Genomic DNA, 19,921 nt, shown 5'->3' on the forward strand with positions numbered 1-19,921 from the left:
AGCAATGAGCTACAATCAAATGGGCAGTGGCACATTTTTGAAAATGGCAACCCTATGCCATATCAAACTGTTCCACATTTATTTCTAGTAAATATATACAAGGAAAGTAATCAGTATAGTTCTCCCAAGCCACTTATAGTCCCTAATTCCCTAGCCTATTAAACTTAACATACTGACAACTTTTAATCAGGAATCACTCGACTGTATTTATTGACATCATTTAACTAACACTAAGCCTGTCTAAACCCAGGAAGGGCTTACCGAATTTTCTTCCTTTTTTAAATTGTCTGTCACCATTTAAAAATCATAGTACAGTTGCTTAATAGAGACACTATTTTTTAATGAAAGTTTTCCTTCATTGAATTTCAACATCAATAAACATCACAGCATAATCACTGAACTTAATGTAAGAGAGAATATGTTCACTCTTTTCTAAGACTTGCATTGTAAAAGTACACGGCTGCTCAATAAATCCTGGATCTCTCACAACAGATTTAAATATCCCTGGCTATAGCTGGAGGAACAAAGCACTTCACACATCCAACCATATGCTCATGAACGAGCAAATATTCTGTTGCTTGCATACTTTGGAGCCTAAAGATACGTTGCCATTGTAGAGAAACATAAAAGCTGAAGGCCACCTGGAGGATCTACTGCACCCCAAGCAGCAATAGTAGTTTTAATAAAACTGTAATGACTCATTATGGTAAAAATTTATACCGACGAGGCTCCTCCATGCGTCTACACCATTTACACACACACACAGTTTTTAAAAGTTAACTGGCACAGTTTTAAAAGAGACTCCTAAAGGGAGAAGAGAATCAAGGCAGAAAAGCAAAGGAGATTAGTGAGATTGAAAAGGAGATAGATGATAAAATGAGCTAAAACAGTCTCCAAAGGTTACCACAAGCAGAACTGAAGAAGTAGCCACAAAATTCTATTGTGTTTAAGAATCACCTGGGATGCTTGTTAAAAATGCAAATTTCCACCCTCTATGCCTAAGACTCCAGATTCTGTAACTCTAGGCTGGAATCAAGAAATGTGCATTTTAAATACGTACCCAAGGTAAGGTTCTGATGCAGGCCATCTCACAGTCTATACTTCTGAGACAAACACTGTAACCCCAGCAAGCACTGGAAGACAGAAGGCCTTCTAGACCAACCACATTTCCCACCCAAGAGGCAAGACTCAAAAGTCATGTGAAAAGTCAATTCTTAAGAAAGAGAGAAAGAAGGGGAAGGTGGGCAGAGAGAGAGAAAAAAAAATCAATCATGGTGAATTACTCTTCAGTTTTGAGAGGGTGCATTAATATTTGTGTTGCCCAGGACATCAATTCATGAACTATTCCAGTGTTAAATTTCCCAAATGGAATTAAAATTATTCATTTATCCATAAACATATTGAAATGCCTACGTGTGGCAAGGATGGTAGAGATTCAAAAAAATAGAAAACAGGCCTTGCCCTAAAGGTGCACTCAACCTCCTCACAAAGAGAAGGTGGGTGCCAGGAGCAGAGCAGGATGAAAGACACATGTTGCTAAAGGTAAAAATAGTTCTCTGGTATTCAGGACAAGAAAAAACTGTCTTCTAGATTTCGTTAGGGAGGGGGTGAGCATCAGAGAAGGCTTCCTGGAGGTGGCATTTACAGTGAATCTCTGAGGGCAGACAGGTTTTGAACAGGATTCTCCATGTGCAGGAAAAGAGCATGCCAGGGACATAAACAGAATGTCTAAAAGTCCACTGAGAGAGCTTATGGGAATATATATAGCTAATATTAGCTTCCAGGGTAATGCTAACTAGTTACCTAGGCACAAAATCCCTCAAAGGAAAATTGTATGAATAAATACAGAAACAGAGCTCCCTTCTCAAGACACAGAAATTCCAACATCTGGTTCTCAACCCACTTAAAGGAAAAAAAAAAAAAAGACATATGTTGTTACAAAGCCAGGAAACGGTGGTGTTAAAAACCCAGCAAAGAGCAGTCAGTAGGCACTTTCTCAAAAGGCAGCTGCCAAGCAGCTTCCTCTCCCACATTCACTCACTGTCAAATCTTGGACCCTGGAACGGGCCTTGGAGATTGAAGGAGGAGAGGTAACTGGCTAGCTTAACACACTCAGCAGCGTTCCTTCTACTGCTGAGGTCCTAACACTCATTCAACAGAGACTCAGAAATATCACGCAGCATAAGGCGTGAAGAGAATTCAGAACTTTTGCTTTCTTTTCTACATGAATTTGTTTTTAATTTTCTCTCCTCTCTGCTTCTACTGCTGAGAAAACTTCTGATGGGCTGTTTCTGAACTAGGAGGCAAAGGGACCAAGTATCTCTGCTGCCTCACTGGGGGTCCCTCTTTGAAACAACTGGATCAAGGACTCAGATCTGGTCTATTTGTCAGCCATCCCAGCAAGGCAAGAGAAGCAAATTCATACATGCATCAAGTTTTGCATCTTGCAACGTTAACTTACTTTTTAAACCGACACCCACCCAGGAGGCCTTGTCATTCTTCGTTCTGATTTACACAAGGCCTAGATGTATTTTCTGTTTCTTGCCTAAGGTAGTGCTGCATTGAAGCACTGAAGTGGGTTTATGATTTCAGTCTACAAATGCTGCATTTAATTTCTGTGCTGCTCTGCTTGTGTGAGAAAGCAATCACTCCATGTCACTAAACTGCTCCTTCAGTCTAAATTCTGCTTTGTGAAGGTTGGCGCTAAAGGCAGATTTGCTGAAGCTGGATACTGAAAAATTTTTTGTAACATTATGTTTGCCACATTATAGTAAAAGTCATAACACTCACTGAACCATAACATATACTATTGCTTTATTCAGTTTTTTTATATTGCCCTAAGCGTTCACTCTGATTCAAGAGGAAATTCTGGTGGGGAAAAAAAGGATTTTTTAATCTATTTAAATGTTAGCTGTTTTATATTATGGAAACTGAAAAAATACACACACAAGAAATCACCCAGACCTCTACGTGCCAATGTTCTCAATTGAACTGGACTATTTTTGGTGCAAACTTTGTCAAGTGAATGTATTTCATATTTGTGAAATGCCACTCGATTTCTGCACTCTTGAAAGCAAGATTCTTAAAATAATTGAATCCTATACTTAAAATAGCCTTCTTTAGAAAATGTTACAAGATATCTCTATATATCAAGGTAGTATTTGTTTATCTCTAACAAGTTACTGAGTGGCTACTATATGAAATGTACAGTTTAGGGCACTGGGAAAATAGCACTTAACAAAACAAAAATCCTGGCCTTCAAGAAACGTATGCTCAAGGGAAAACCCTATATAGTTAAAAAATGAATAAATTAAATATAGCCTATTAGATGGGGAGAGACTAGGTAAAGTTCTTAAGTAAGGATGGGGGTAGAGAGTTGGGAGCGGGTTGCAATTCTAAGTAGGCCAGTCAGGGAAGGCCCCTTTGAGAGGCAGCATTTAAGCACTAGGAGATACCCAGATGTACCTGGGGAAGGAGCATCCCAAGTATAAAAGCCAGTGTGGCTGGGGTGAAATGGGGAAGAGGGACAGCCAAAGAGAGGGAAGGGTCTGAGAAATGACAGGGGACAGATCATATAGAGGATTGTAAGCCACTGAGATGTGGGGTGGAGAGCTATTAGAGTTTTATTTAAAGCATTAATGTGATCTCGCTTACATTTTTTTATTGAGATGTAATTCACATATCATAAAACTCACCCTTTTAAAGGGCACAATTCAGTGGTTTTTAGTATAGTCACAAGGTGGTACAACCATCACCACTTCTAATTCCAGAATGTTTTCAGCACTGCAAAGAGAAGCCCAAGACCCCTAAGCAGTCACTCCCCTTTTCCCTGTCCCTCTCAGGCCCTGGCAACCACTACTCTACGTTCTGACTCTACAGATTTGCATATTGTGGTCATTTCATATACATGGAATCATAATATGTGTGGCCTTTTGTATCTGACTTATGTTTTACTTGGATCTCTCTGGCTGCTGTGATGAGAACAGGCTGAAAGGAGGCAAAGTCATAAGCAGGGAGACCAGTGACCAGATGAAGGCAATAATTCAACTGAGAGATGAGAGGGGTTTGAAACAGGATGGGAGATGGTGAATAATGGCTGAGTCTTGGGTACATTTAGATAGGCTGGATATTGAGTATGAGAGAAAGAAAAGTCAAGGACAACTCTTAGGTTTCGGGCTTATGCACCTGAAAACATGGAGCTGACATCAACTTAGGGTACAAGGCTGCTGGAGGGGCAGATTGGGAGGAACAACAGAGGCTGGTTCTTGAAGATGTTAATTAAACCTGGGATAGTGATTAGCCTTCTGTGTGAAGATGCCAAAAAGAGAGCTGAATATGAGTCTGGAATTCAAAGGATAGGTCTGTGCTGGAGATATAAATGTGGGAGTTAGAGAGTGGAAGGCATTAATACCATGAAACCAGATGGTATCACCAAGGATGTGAGTGACTAGAGAAAAGAGGAGAAATCCAAGGAAAGAGTCCTTGGACATGTCAATATTTCTGGGTCAGAGAGATGAGGAGGAACCAACAAAAAAGACTAAGAAGGAAGCATAAATAAGGTGGGAGAACCAAGAGAGAATGGAGTCTTAAAAACCAAATGAAAACACTTATGGAGCAGGGCATTGTCCACTATGCCCAATGCTGCTGACAGGTCACTGAGAATTAACCACTGGATTTAGGAGCATGGCAGGCAGTCATTCACAGATCATGTATCTTCTCTCCCTCCATCTTGCTCACTCCACTCTGGCCACATCTATCTTTGCATTTGCCATTTTATCTACCAAGGGTGTGCCTTCCCCAGATATGGCTTTGGAAAAAATAGTCTGAGTGGAGTGAGGAAGTTGACTGGAGTGGGTTCAAGAGACAGTGGTAGAAGAAGAACTGAAGTCAGGGGCAATTCTTTTGAGGACTTTAGTTGTAAGGGGATGAAGAGAAGTAGCTGTAATGGGAGGTGGAGTAAAGAGAGGGCTTTAGAATGGGAGACAAAAACATGTCCATGTGCTGGTGGGACAAATCTAGTAAAGAGGGAAGTAAGTGATGCAGGAGGGGCTGAGATAGGTTAGAGGGGACAGAATTAAACACATTTCATCTGTCTATCAAGTAGTCAACACTTAAAATATAAATCATCTACTGATACAGGAAAAACAGGTAAGGGCAAGCTATTTTTTTTTTTTTTTCCAGGAGACACCGAAACCAGTTAAAATTATCTAGGTCCGTTCTTCAAGGCTAAAGATATTGGATTAATTGTACACAGAGTGTTGGGCTTCCCTGGTGGCGCAGTGGTTGAGAATCTGCCTGCCAATGCAGGGGACACGGGTTCGAGCCCTGGTCTGGGAAGATCCCACATGCCGCGGAGCAACTAAGCCCGTGAGCCACAACTACTGAGCCTGCGCGTCTAGAGCCTGTGCTCCGCAACAAGAGAGGCCGTGATAGTGAGAGGCCCACGCACCGCGATGAAGCCAAAAATAAATAAATAAATAAATAAATTTATATTAAAAAAAAAATTGTACACAGAGTGTCAGGTTCAGGATTAGGCTCTGGGCTTGGAGTCACAAGATCCAAGTTCAGGGACTATGACAAGTTATAATAACCCAGAAACTTCTTTTGACCTCCCTTTTTTGTCCATAAAATACTGATTAAAACCTGTCCTCTCTACCTTATAGAACTGATGTGATGATCAAATAAATCTGCAGACATTGTAACTCTTAGGTGCGCTGTCCCTATGAGGCGTGGTCAGTACTGCTAGATAAGGAACAAGTGCACACGCTCAGTCTCACTCCAACACTCTACACTTCAGCTCTAAGAAGGGGAAAAAGGCAAAATGAAAAATTTGGGGAAGAATAAATACAGCATAGAAAAACAGAAGCTTTCTGGTTATTTAAATCACACTCAATAAGCTGGACATGAATTATGCCTTAATTTCCACTTTTAAAAAACTCAACAATCCAAAATCCTCTTGTTTAGATTCAGCTGAGCCTGGGGCAAAAAAAGAAGTACACTAAATTTGACTGTAGGCCTGAAGCAAGATCATCGTGACCTGATACTTCTCCACGAATCTCTTCTATTCTTCCTGCTCCACCACCTGCCACGATGACCTCAAATCAAAAGACCATGTGCTCCTCAACTTTTTGTCAAATAGGAGACATTAGTGGGTGTTTTAAAATTATTTTTTATTTGTTAATTAATTTTAAATTCTGGCTGCTTTGTGTATGGACCATAGCTCTCTTTAAGGAAAATATATCAATACTTTACAGGGTATCTTGATCTAGCCATTAACTTTTCTCCTTATTTCTTCAGGTAAACTAAGACACAGGGGTGTGTGCTCATTTTTTCAAATGAGAGAATCTACCTTTATCAACTGTTAACATAAAGAATTCTGAGATGGAACTTATTGATACAATAGATGCCAAAGTTGAATTGATCTTATTACTCAACCTCTCCTCACATTTGATCAGAAAACTGAGGTAAGAACTCAGCTGGCCATGGGAACTCACAAGGTTTTAAAGTAAAGTATGAAAGACAATATACAAGGAAATATATACACACACCTGTATGTACATGTGCATGATGTATGTCACTTTCCTTTAAAATATGTCTATATCTCTTTACACATGTACCACTTGGCAAAGGAAATAGAGCTCCCTTGTGAGGCCAATGTGTATACTTCATGTGTAATTAATAGGGAAAAGCTTACTTTTTTCTAATTACAAAGATATCTTTGTATCTACATTTATGAATATTTGTATACCAATAACATATTAGATACTGATTCTTTAGTCAGAATTCCAATCTCCCACTAAACCCCGTTACTCTTATTTACATAAACAATTCACTTTATTTACTTTTTAATAAATTTATTTATTTATTTTGGGCTGCATTGGGTCTTCGTTGCTGCGCACGGGCTTTCTCTAGTTGCGGCGAGTGGGGGCTACTCTTCGTTGCAGTGCGCAGCCTTCTCATTGCAGTGGCTTCTCTTGTTGCGGAGCATGGGCTCCAGGTGCACAGGCTTCAGCAGTTGTGGTGTGTGGACTCTAGAGCGCAGGCTCAGTAGTTGTGGCTCACGGGCTTAGTTGTTCCGCGGCATGTGGGATCTTCCCGGACCAGGGCTTGAACCCGTGTCCCCTGCATTGGCAGGTGGATTCTCAACCACTGCGCCACCAGGGAAGCCCAAACAATTCACTTTATAATGATGCATATTATAGAGATTCTAAGAACAAACTATTCTGATGGGTAAGTATATCTACCTCAAGCTCCCTCTTAGTGACACACTCCAGTATTACTGGGGAAGGATTTATTTCAAGTAAGTGATTTTTTTAAAAGTTAAAACATATCATTTAAGGGGCCCAAGCTATTTCAAGGACTGGTTTTGATTTGAATATTTTTAAAGAAAGTTTTATCATAATACTATTATAGTGTTATTATAATTATATTATATGTAATTAACAATATAATGAATGTCATAATTAACATTAATATTAACTCATCTTAATTACTTAGGGTCATCATTACCAATATGCAGTAATAGGCTACATTATAAAATCTTCATAAACTCAGAATTTGCTGAAGGGTGTGGAGCCCTTCACCCTCACCCTAGGTAGAATCAGGCTATGCTTTTTCTTATATGACACTGTCTGCCTCTTACAGCTTTTCTGCCTCGCTTGGCCAGCAGTCACTTCTTGCTCCTATCAGCATGCCTAGAGCTAGCAGGCTCTCCTATTTCCACGCAGCTTTTTCTTGATTCTAAAAGTAGTAGAAAGAGCCACGGTCTCAAAGTGTGGTGATTCTGCCACAACCCAGCTGCATGGCCCTGGACAAACCACTGAATCACTTTAGGAATTCGCTTCCTCGTCTACACAATGGTAGAACTGGCCTGAATGATCGTTAAGTCCTAGCCAACCTTAAAACTTTATAATGAATGAACCTTGCTAAGAGCTAGGAAAAAGAATAGAGAAACTCAGAGAAAGGACCTCAGAAGTTCCCATACTTTGCTGCACGGAATTTATAGTATCTTGGGTTTGCTATGTCATGGACGTTTCGGTCTTCTAGGTTCTTTGTTTTATCTCCAATAAGTGACGTTCTACATTGGATAAATCACATCCAGACAAATGGGACAGAATTACATTAAGAGCTTTTGAAACAGGAAGTTAAATATGACTCTTAAATATACTTATTTCACATAAAAGATAAGAATTCAAGAAATTTTCAGAAATTCACAGAATAAATTATTCCTTTATGAAAACTTTTGTTTCTAAGTGCATTTCCATTTGATGTATCAACAAAATGACACTACATGCATTAAAAAGTGACTTACCTATAACTACATCATGACCATCGACTAAGCCAGCAGAGAAGAGCTCCTGAGAAACGCCGTCTGCCGTATCTGCCCAAACGTGAAATGAAGGTGTATCAGTAACCATACAGTAAAAACCAACAATCCAGTACAATGTAAAATATGTATTTTTCATTTAGAAAAATCATCCATGTGTGTTTCATTTCAACAATTCAGATTCTATCAGGAGGAAAAATCAGAAGCAATGTGAAATACATTTGCCACATACAATTTGCATCCTTTGCTCTTTATTCAACAGAAGTTATACAAACTTATTGTTTCATTTTTGTTGAACCAAAAAACTATTACCCTTTGTCTACTATCTGAATTATTCTCAAATGCACCTCTAGAAGTTAGCTTATAACTGTTCCCTATGAACACTGCTTTTCTTTCTTGCCAAGGTAAACTCCAGCCACCATCAATCCTTTTCTATCATTAGTAGCTACTGAGTTAGAATTTATGGCAAAGGTTGAAGACGTAGCATTTGATGCAACCTCATATTTGGTACAAACAGCCTATGAGCTTGTTGGACTATTAAGATGAGCTATTTAAATTTATGCTATTAAGAAAATCCTTTAACATGACATTGATCATTTGATAGCAACAGACTCATTCTCTTAGAAAATGTGGTTGGATAAAAGAAGGTAGTTTCTCAATGATAAGTGACAGGAGTTAGCAATCTCATAAAGATGGGACTGAACAGGCTGTAGCAAGTGAATATAACTGAAATTACTTAATTGAGAGGTTATACACGAACACGATAATAGCGAGAAGTCTGTTTGAAGACTTTGTAAAGGGAAATTGATAAATTGCCATGTGCTCAAAGAACCATTATGAACCCCTATGTTTTCACAAGGGAGATGACATGGTCTCCATGGCGGCCTGATATTCTCACAAATAGCCAGTACTATAGCTGGATAAGAAGAAACTGGGAAAGCATAGCTCCTGAATCAAACAGCACCTAAACTGAATTGCAGTTTGCTATGCCAAAGGCTGCCCTCAACACAGACTGGGTTTCCCTGCTTAATCTGTGTTTCCCATGTGGCGATTATGTAAGTGGGCTCGTGTGTGTGTGTGTGTGTGTGTGTGTGTGTGTGCGTGCGTGCGTGTGTGCGCGCGCGCCTGTATGAGCACATCGTTGAAGGTACAATTATCTTTCACACTGGGCTTTAATGTGCTTATTAGCCCAGTGTCTGACTCATAGTAATTACTCAACAAATGGTAATTGAAGATGATGAGGCAGCCAAAGATCATGTGAAATGCTTACACCCTTGTGCTCTTTCTCCCTCTCATACGTGGCCCTATTTCCTAAATCTCCAATAAAAATTTGAGAGATGATATATATTCTTTGTACTTTCAGAGAAACTGTGGTATTCTATCATTTTACTCATTCAGTGAAATGGAATGAAGGAAATGGAAAAGAAAAACATAGGAATCTTACTAAACAATGAAATTCCATAAAAGGTGGGCTTATCTTGGGCCTTGTCCTTACTGTTAGAAGTACAAGAAACACCTTATAAAATTCTCTCTGAGATAAAACCTCTCATAGCACGGAACCCAGGGTAGCATAATGAAAGGCTCTACTCTGAAAATGATGTAGCTTTAAAAGGTCGGCTAGAACATTCAGCCTCACAATCGCCATCTTCCTGGATGCCACTAGAAACTTCAGGAAAAGAAGCCTATTGAATTAAAGTGCCTGCCTCGTAGACGCCGGGCACAGAGTAGTCAGTGGTTACACTTCTACTGACTGATCGTCTGTTAAAGCAACTGGATGTGTTACCACCATCTCTAAAGTATCAGTAAGATCTTACACTTGCGTAAGGAGCTATAATCAAAGAAAGTAGTTGAAAATGGAATAATCAACAAAGTCACATTGAGGGCTAGCACTAAAGCAGTACGGAAGCAAATTAACGTTCCCAAATGATCAAAGTGTACAGCATCTCTGACTATTTTCAGGACTCTTGGGTACCAAATGAGTCATATTAAAATAGCAAAAGGGTTGTGCTGGTTGGTCAAAAATGGAAATATTCCTTGTTTGTGTGTGTGCCATTAAGCAGTTATTTTTCATGCATGTTAAGTAACATATCATTAATAGTTTAGAAAAAAAACTTGAAGGTAATTGGTAATTTATTTTTCTTTAAGCTGCTTGACATTCCTAATATGTAAACGGGTTAAATAATCATAAATAATCACGTACGCTCTGCTTTCTAGATCATTACAGCAACACAGTAAACACAAAGGGCTTGCCCTCAAATGACGACAGAATATTTGATATGTTCATATTATACACTCAATGACGTATATATTTATGTGTGTATACACCAGAGACATAGTACACATGGTATGCATGCACAGATCGAGTGCAAACAACATCTCAAATGCAGACAGCATCAGTAATCACAGAGGTGCAGTGATATAGCTATGGTGTTTCTGAAACTAAACGGCTGTGCTCGCTCCCCAGGGAAGGCCAGCTATCATCAGGAAGCCAGCACTATGGTTTCTGTCTGGGCAACAAAAGCAGAGACTCTGAATCTAACCATGGCAAATGAGGCTGCCAAAGCTAGCACAAAGGGCCAGGTAATGCTGATAAGGCCATCTTATCCCCAGCAATCCTCAACTCAGAAATTCATTTCTTTGGTACCTTTGAAATTAAAACTGACTCTTATTGCCACTGTCAATCTTAAACAATCAGATGAAAAAAACCCCTTAAAATAAGAATTCTTTTACTTACTATACTTGAAACATTTATTATATAATTGCTAGATTTTATTACAGTATTGGCTGCTCAATATCTTTATATAACGACAAAACAGCTTTTTGATAACAGCAACCGGCAGCTGTTCAATTTCACAGACAGACTCTAAATTGTCAAAGACTGCCCCCAGAAAGAAAGATCAGTTAGCAAATTCACTAGGGCCTTATTCACATTTCTTTTGTAAAAAGATATGTTTAATTCAAATATACTGGAAATCATGAAATCTTTGTGTTTACAGGGGACTAGACATCAGGGCCAATGAATCTATGACTGACGACCTATGGCCCAGGAACATATTTTGTTTGGTGGGCACTGAACCTGAATGTATTTAGACAGAACTCTCTGGTTTTCTGAAGTTCCCACCATTCACTTTGGCTCCTGTAAGCATTTGAGTTTGTGTCTTCTTACAGTTGATAACAGCAGGGCGGTCAAGCAGTTAACTGATTGACTAGCTATCAAGCTAGAAAGTTTCGGGTTTTCAAAATTTTAGCAAATACAATTTATTTAATCGAATAAAAATTTACGTGGAGTTCTAATACATAAAATAATTATAGAATGTTATTTTTTTTCTTTTTTAAACATCTTTATTGGAGTATAATTGCTTTACAATGGTGTGTTAGTTTCTCCTTTATAACAAAGTGAATCAATTATACATATACATATGTTCCCATATCTCTTCCCTATTGCACCTCCCTCCCTCCCACCCTCCCTATCCCACCCCTCTAGGTGGTCACAAAGCACCGAGCTGATCTCCCTGTGCTATGCGGCTGCTTCCCACTAGCTATCCATTTCACATTTGGTAGTGTACATATGTCCATGCCACTCCCTCACCCTGTCACATCTCACCCCTCCCCCTCCCCGTACCCCCAAGTCCACTCTCTAGTAGGTCTGTGTCTTTATTCCCGTCTTGCCACTAGGTTCTTCATGACCTTTTATTTTTTTTTCCTTAGATTCCATATATATGTGTTAGCATACTGTATTTGTTTTTCTCTTTCTGACTTACTTCATTCTGTATGACAGACTCTAACTCCATCCACCTCACCACAAATACCTCCATTTCATTTCTTTTTATGGCTGAGTAATATTCCATTGTATATATGTGCCACATCTTCTTTATCCATTCATCCGATGATGGACACTTAGGTTGCTCCCATGTCCTGGCTATTGTAAATAGAGCTGCAATGAACATTTTGGTACATGACTCTTTTTGAATTATGGTTTTCTCAGGGTATATGCCCAGTAGTGGGATTGCTGGGTCGTATGGTAGTTCTATTTTTAGTTTTTTGAGGAACCTCCATACTGTTCTCCATAGTGGCTGTATCAATTTACAGTCCCACCAACAGTGCAAGAGTGTTCCCTTTTCTCCACACCCTCTCCAGCATTTACTGTTTCTAGATTTTTTGATGATGGCCATTCTGACCGGTGTGAGATGATATCTCATTGTAGTTTTGATTTGCATTTCTCTAATGATTAATGATGTTGAGCATTCTTTCATGTGTCTGTTGGCAAGCTGTATATCTTCTTTGGAGAAATGTCTACTTAGGTCTTCTGCCCATTTTTGGATTGGGTTGTTTGTTTTTTTGTTATTGAGCTGCATGAGCTGCTTGTAAATCTTGGAGATTAATCCTTTGTCAGTTGCTTCATTTGCAAATATTTTCTCCCATTCTGAGGGTTGTCTTTTGGTCTTGTTTATGGTTTCCTTTGCTGTGCAAAATCTTTTAAGTTTCATTAGGCCCCATTTGTTTATTTGTGTTTTTATTTCCATTTCTCTAGAAGCTGGGTCAAAAAGGATCTTGCTGTGATTTATGTCATAGAGTGTTCTGCCTATGTTTTCCTCTAAGAGTTTGATAGTGCCTGGCCTTACACTTAGGTCTTTAATCCATTTTGAGTTTATTTTTGTGTATGGTGTCAGGGAGTGTTCTAATTTCATACTTTTACATGTACCTGTCCAATTTTCCCAGCACCACTTATTGAAGAGGCTGTCTTTTCTCCACTGTATATGCTTGCCTCCTTTATCAAAGATAAGGTGACCATAGGTGCATGGGTTTATCTCTGGGCTTTCTATCCTGTTCCATTGATCTATATTTCTGTTTTTGTGCCAGTACCAAACTGTCTTAATTACTGTAGCTTTGTAATATAGTCTGAAGTCAGGGAGCCTGATTCCTCCAGCTCCATTTTTCGTTCTCAAGATTGCTTTGGCTATTCGGGGTCTTTTGTGTTTCCATACAAATTGTAAAATTTTTTGTTCTAGTTCTGTGAAAAATGCCAGTGGTAGTTTGATAGGGATTGCATTGAATCTGTAGATTGCTTTGGGTAGCAGAGTCATTTTTACAATGTTGATTCTTCCAATCCAAGAACATGGTATATCTCTCCATCTATTTGTATCATCTTTAATTTCTTTCATCAGTGTCCTATAATTTTCTGCATACAGGTCTTTTGTCTCCTTAGGTAGGTTTATTCCTAGATATTTTATTCTTTTTGTTGCAATGGTAAACAGGAGTGTTTTCTTAATTTCACTTTCAGATTTTTCATCATTAGTATATAGGAATGCAAGAGATTTCTGTGCATTAATTTTGTATCCTGCTACTTTACCAGATTCATTGATTAGCTCTAGTAGTTTTCTGGTAGCATCTTTAGGATTCTCTATGTATAGTATCATGTCATCTGCAAACAGTGACAGCTTTACTTCTTCTTTTCCGATTTGGATTCCTTTTATTTCTTTTTCTTCTCTGATTGCTGTGGCTAACACTTCCAAAACTATGTTGAATAATAGTGGTGAGAGTGGGCAACCTTGTCTTGTTCCTGATCTTAGTGGAAATGGTTTCAGTTTTTCACCATTAAGGACGATGTTGGCTGTGGGTTTGTCATATATGGCCTTTATTATGTTGAGGAAAGTTCCCTCTATGCCTACTTTCTGCAGGGCTTTTATCATAAATGGGTGTTGAATTTTGTCGAAAGCTTTCTCTGCATCTATTGAGATGATCATATGGTTTTTCTCCTTCAATTTGTTAATATGATGTATCACGTTGATTGATTTGCGTATATTGAAGAATCCTTGCATTCCTGGAATAAACCCCACTTGATCATGGTGTATGATCCTATAGATGTTATTAGCTTACATATATTAATATGTTCAAATGTATAAGACTAATGAGACATCGAGGCTGTTTTCATGTATATAAAAGTCTGAAACCAGAGATCAAGGTGAACAGCTCCAGTCTTAGCATTAGCATCTGATTTTCACTTCTCTAGATTGTTTTGGTTATGAACTAAAGAGAGCAAAGAGCAATTTCTGTTTAACAACTGATGTTGTGATCTCCAAAGCCTGTATCCAATAATTAACCAAAATGACTTGAGATTCTCCTGCATACCAGGCACCTGCCAGGTGCTAGAGACACCAAGGAACAGGACATGGCTCGATGACTTCCAGGCATCCAGGCGCTAAAAGGGCAACCAGTCTAGCCTTGAAACTCTTTTAATAACTACTCAAAATACTAAAATTGGGCTTCCCTAGTGGCACAGTGGTTGAGAATCTGCCTGCCAATGCAGGGGACACAGGTTCGAGCCCTGGTCCGGGAAGATCCCACATTGCCACAGAGCAACTAAGCCTGTGCGCCACAACTACTGAGCCTGTGCTCTAGAGCCCGCGAGCTACAACTACTGAGCCCGTGTGCCGCAACTACTGAAGCCTGCGTGCCTAGAGCCCATGCTCCGCAACAAGAGAAGCCACTGCAATGAGAAGCCTGCGCACTGCAACGAAGAGTAGCCCCCGCTCGCCGCAACTAGAGAAAGCCCACGCACAGCAACAAAGACCCAACACAGCCAAAAATAAATAAATAAAATAAATAAAATTAGTTAAAAAAAAGAATAAACTTAAAATAGCTAAGAAAAAAAAAAACTAGAAGAAATACTGATAAAAAAAAAATACTAAAATTATATTCGGCTGCAAGACTAGCACTGTTCCTACCAAGTTTCCTAGCAGTGCCTGCAGCAAGTAGAGGCCCAGATAGATACTCCTCAACACAGGCTTCGTGTAATCTGAACCAACAACAGAGAGGCCAAGTATGCTACCTTTTGGTCTGATGTCATTGTTTGTTGCTCAACCCTAATTAAGACTGCTATGCGTGTCTCATCACACTCATCATAATGTCCTTTAGGCCCTGAATCACCACGCCAGCACTTCTTTTCATGGTTAAGCTAATAGATCTAATTTATAAGTGTGTATATTCTGTGCAGCACGTGTCACTGGAATTCATGCAGTCAGTAGTGGGTTTGGTTTGGATTCCCCACAATTATTGCAAATCCTTCCTTTCTTCCTTCCTTCCCTCCTTTGTTTTTAGAGAACACATTTTTGAATAGCAAATTATAACCACATGCTTGTAATCAATTTCTGAAATGCTCTTGGTAGCAATACAATGATAATTTCAATTAAAACTTACCTCTTCCTGGAGTAAACTCAAATCGTATATCATTAAGTTCCTTTCTGGAGTTCCTGAAATACATAACAAATAGCACATTAAAATCTAATGAAGCAGAGTTTAACCAAACTAAATGTATTCCAATTTTTACAAGATGCGACTGACATATAGATAGCATTTAATAGTTTTGGGTTACTTCTAAATACTTCTTCCACTGGAAGAGGCAGTTATGACAATAATAAAGGGAGATATTGTTTAACTGATTGAATTTACCTTATACAAACACGATTGTATCACAAAATTCCAAAACTAAATGTTCCTTTTATAAAATCTACACTAAATCAGTAACCTTAAATTTAATTCCATAATTAAAAATTTCAGAAGCTTTTAGTCTAGCATAAATAGTATTCAATACATTTTTCATATTTTTCCTGGGAAAATAGTATTTTATCAAATTATTTTTATTTTTTTTAAGTTTTTTTTTTCTTTTTTTGATGTGGACCATTTTTAAAGTTTTTATTGAATTTGTCACACTATTGCTTCTGTTTTTTGTTTTGGTTTTTTGGCCGTGAAGCCTGTGGGATCTTAGCTCCCCGACCAGGGATCGAACCCACACCCCCTGCATTGGAAGGCGAAGTCTTAACCACTGTACCACCAGGGAAGTCCCCTCAAATTATTTTTAAAAGTGAAACAAACAAGGAAGATAGCCTTAGCGATAAACTTCACGACAGCACTATACATTAAATCATACAACAAAAATGTCCAGAATAAGGTGTGTATTTTGTTGTTAAAAATTTTATCTAAATAAATAGAGGGGGACCTCTGAATGTTATGAAATTGCCCACTGAATATATAAAACTTTTACGAAATTTAAAATGCTTACATAAAACTACAATAGACACATATATGTACGTTCAATCAAAAATCAAATGACACTGGGGAAATATGGAACAAATAAGAATCTAAGATATGAGTTTTCCATTCATATTAACTTCAAGACATAATAGTAAGGGCCAGTGAGTTATAATTAGAATGGTTTTATTTTCTCATAAGAACACTAAAATATTATGAGTAACTCTCGACAGATGCTAGAATTAAAGTTAATTTTTAAAAAAACACACTTTTAAGAAACTGCAGTAGGACACATGAAATAGTCATTTCTGTATGCATTCAACTCTTTGCTCAGCTGCCAAGAGTGCCAGAGACAGAGACAGAGACAGAGATGGTCTGAATACCAAGCCCTGAACATCCTCCTTCCGGTGCCAGGAGAATCTGATCAAACCCTTTGATACTCCACTTTGATACTCTAAAACTCTGGTAATATCTCCTGGTCTGTAGGTACAGTGCCCGAATCTTGATGACGTCAGTCTATGGGCCCTTTTTGGTCCATAGCCTGATGGTGGTTCTTTATGTCCTACCACATCCTACGGACACCAAGTGTGAGGAGGCCCAGAACGATGACAAAGGCATGGTACCAACTGAGAGAAAGCCCTTCTCCCAGTGCCTAGAGAAGCTGACCCAAGTCTAACACCTTCCACAACCAGAGAGGTAAAAGGGTCAGGAACTCCAGAGACAACCAAGCCCAGGCTACCGACATGAGAGCCTGGAACCTCGGCATCTCCTCTAGGGTGTCCGCACCACGACTTTATCGCTACTCCTCTCGAAGACAGAATGGGAACTAGCGGACATTAGCAATTCCTATAGCTGTGCTTCTTTCAGGATCTTCTGAGAATCTGAAAACTGTGAAAATTGTGAATGCTCCCACTAAAAAAGCAGACACATGACTGACACATGAAATTGCAGGCAACTGTAGATGGTTCAGAGATCATCTTGGACCCCAGGCAAAGCAAGCCTGCCCTGGAAGTGGAATGGGCCATGAACAACCAGTGCCTGCACCGGAAGGGCTGTCTGCATGTTGCCTGAATTTTCTTAATAAACTACAATGTCACCACACATTACACAGTGTTTTCATATCCGTCGGCAGTTCTCAAACTTTTTGGTCTTAGGACTCTTTTACATTCTTAAAAAGTATCAAGGACCCCTAAGGAACTTTTGTTTATGTCGGTTGTATCTATCAATATTTACTGTATTAGGAATTAAAACTGATAAGTTTTAAAATATTTATTAATTCACTTGAAAATGAAAATAATCAGCCCATCACATGTTAATGTCAAAAAAAAAATTTTTTTTTTTTACGGAAAATTATTTTACTTTCCAAAAGAAAAACAAATCAGTGAAAAGAATGCATTGTTTTCTATTTTTGTAAACCTCTGTAATGTCTGTCTTCAGGTACCTGGATTCTTATATTTGCCTCTGTATTCAATCTGCTGCAATATCACATATCATGTAGCCAGCTACTGGAAATTCTACTGTATGTATGTGAAACAATGAGAGAGAAAAAGGCCAATACTTTCTTAATATTATTATAAAAATAGTTTCCACCTCATCAGCTCCTTGAAAGGGTCTCAAGGACCCCCGGGGGTTACAGGACCACACTTTGAGCAATACTGATACCAAATTTCATTTGATCCTGATAATCAACCTTTGAGATACACAAAGCAGGTATTACTTGTTTCCCATTTTTTGGTGAGTACATTCAATGGCTTTTTTACAAAGTTAATGAGTGGCCGAGTGAGGACCAATAATTCCATACTGGAAATACCTCATGCAAATACAAATGCTCAATTCCCTTTAACTTTTGAGCAAAAACAAATATTCCCCAACATTTTACACGTTACTATAAAAAGATCAGCAAGCATTCATTTATTTAACAGACTTGGTTTTGTGTGTTGTGCATCAGCAAAGGTTGAATTAGGACTACAACAATTCAGTAAGAAAAAATAATCACTAGGAAAGCAAGTATTTATAGTGTGTTTAATAATGAAATGACAGGAGAAAAAAAGAAAAGGAATTAGGTTGGACCATAATTTATGCCATTGTTCCTTTCCTCTTTTTCTTTTGATCCGGCTTGTCTAAATTAGTTTGTTCTACTAAGGTCATGAGCAGAGAGGTATAAGAACCATACCCAACATATCATCATGCGCATCCTTATTCTTTCCATATCAATCCTACAAAAGTAATACCCAACATCCATAATCTTTATCTACATCAACGGTGGCTCAAGTTGTGGAGGCTGCCTAGTCACGTCATTCTTTCATGACTCTGAACCTAAAATACCCACCTCTGAAAAGATCACAGTGATTGATTGTGTGTAGTAGACTTGTCCCATCAGGATGAAATATAGTTGGAAAAATGCCTAATTGGATCTAACTACTGAAGGTCATCCTTTCATAAAGAATTAATCTTTTTCGGACTCATACTTAACACCTTTAATTGAAAGTACATTTACTTTAATTGATACGGCACAAGATACTCCTGATTTAAGGGAAGCTGAAAATAGGTATGATTTAAAGCCAGACACTATGTCTGTGCAGCTTTTCAGAGGAAACGTTAATAACTTGAGAGCAACAGTTTCAAGACCCAGGGGACCTTTAATAACTCTTATTAAAAAAACTCTTTCAATCCTAAAAAAAGTCCCGAAACAACAAACTCTTAAACTCGGTAAGGCACAATCCCTTATTTCTTATTGGAGTATATACTGCATCACAGATGCAAATGCCTACGGGGCTCAAGGCAGAAAAATTTCTTTCTTAAAATAGGTAATACAATCACATGGCTTAAAAATCAAAAAGTACAATAGGGTATTCCATGAAATCTAGCCCTCTCAACTCCTGTCACTCATCTTCCAGGTCCACCTCACAGAGGCAATCATGCTATAGGCTTTCTGTGCATCCTTCCTGAGATTTTCTACGTATGCTCTAGCAAATACACATACAGAGTTCCCTCTAGCCTGTTTAATTCAAGTGGGAGATGGTAGTAGCATTCTATATGCTGTTCTGCACCTTGCCTTTTATTTAACTTAATAATATACCTTGGAATTTCTCCGTATAGGTTCACAGAGAGCTTTCTCATTCTTTTCTGTTCGTTTATAGCTACAAAGTATTCTGTTGTATGCCATATCCTTCTTTAACCAGTTACCAGTCTATGAATAGATTGTTTCTAGTCTTTCACTATTATAAACAATGCTTCAATGAATAACCTTGTTCTTATGTCACTTGGCAAATATGTGAGTATAAAAATAAATGTTCTAGAAGAAAATGGCTTGGTCAAAGGATACATATATTTACAATTTGCTAGATACTGTCAAATTCCCCTTCATTTAACTTGTATCAATTTATACTCTCACAAGCAATTTGAAAGCACTACTGCAGGAACGTTAAAGGAGTATGGCGGAAAGTGTATTTAAAACAAAAAAACAAAAAACAGGGAGATGTGGGGACTATGCCAGCTGGAAAACTTATTCCCCATTGAAAGGGGGCAACCTCTACTCAGCACCACCTGGTTACGACGAAGCAGGAT

The 19,921-nt window shown here is 38.5% G+C and overlaps 1 protein-coding gene across 2 annotated transcripts in view; it reads right to left on the minus strand.

Moving 5' to 3' along the window:
* STK39 (serine/threonine kinase 39) overlaps nt 1–19,921 on the minus strand; it is a 309,082-nt gene that overhangs the window by 43,333 nt on the left and 245,828 nt on the right. For both annotated transcript variants that reach the window (XM_061201249.1, XM_061201248.1), the window contains exons 15-16: nt 15,524–15,576; nt 8,312–8,380 (exon numbers count right to left, since the gene is read on the minus strand). In XM_061201249.1, coding sequence (XP_061057232.1) covers nt 8,312–8,380; nt 15,524–15,576 — 122 coding nt within the window. The remainder of the gene's footprint in view (nt 1–8,311; nt 8,381–15,523; nt 15,577–19,921) is intronic.

The sequence above is a fragment of the Eubalaena glacialis genome, chromosome 1, assembly GCF_028564815.1.
Source record: "Eubalaena glacialis isolate mEubGla1 chromosome 1, mEubGla1.1.hap2.+ XY, whole genome shotgun sequence".
Lineage (NCBI taxonomy): Eukaryota > Metazoa > Chordata > Mammalia > Artiodactyla > Balaenidae > Eubalaena > Eubalaena glacialis.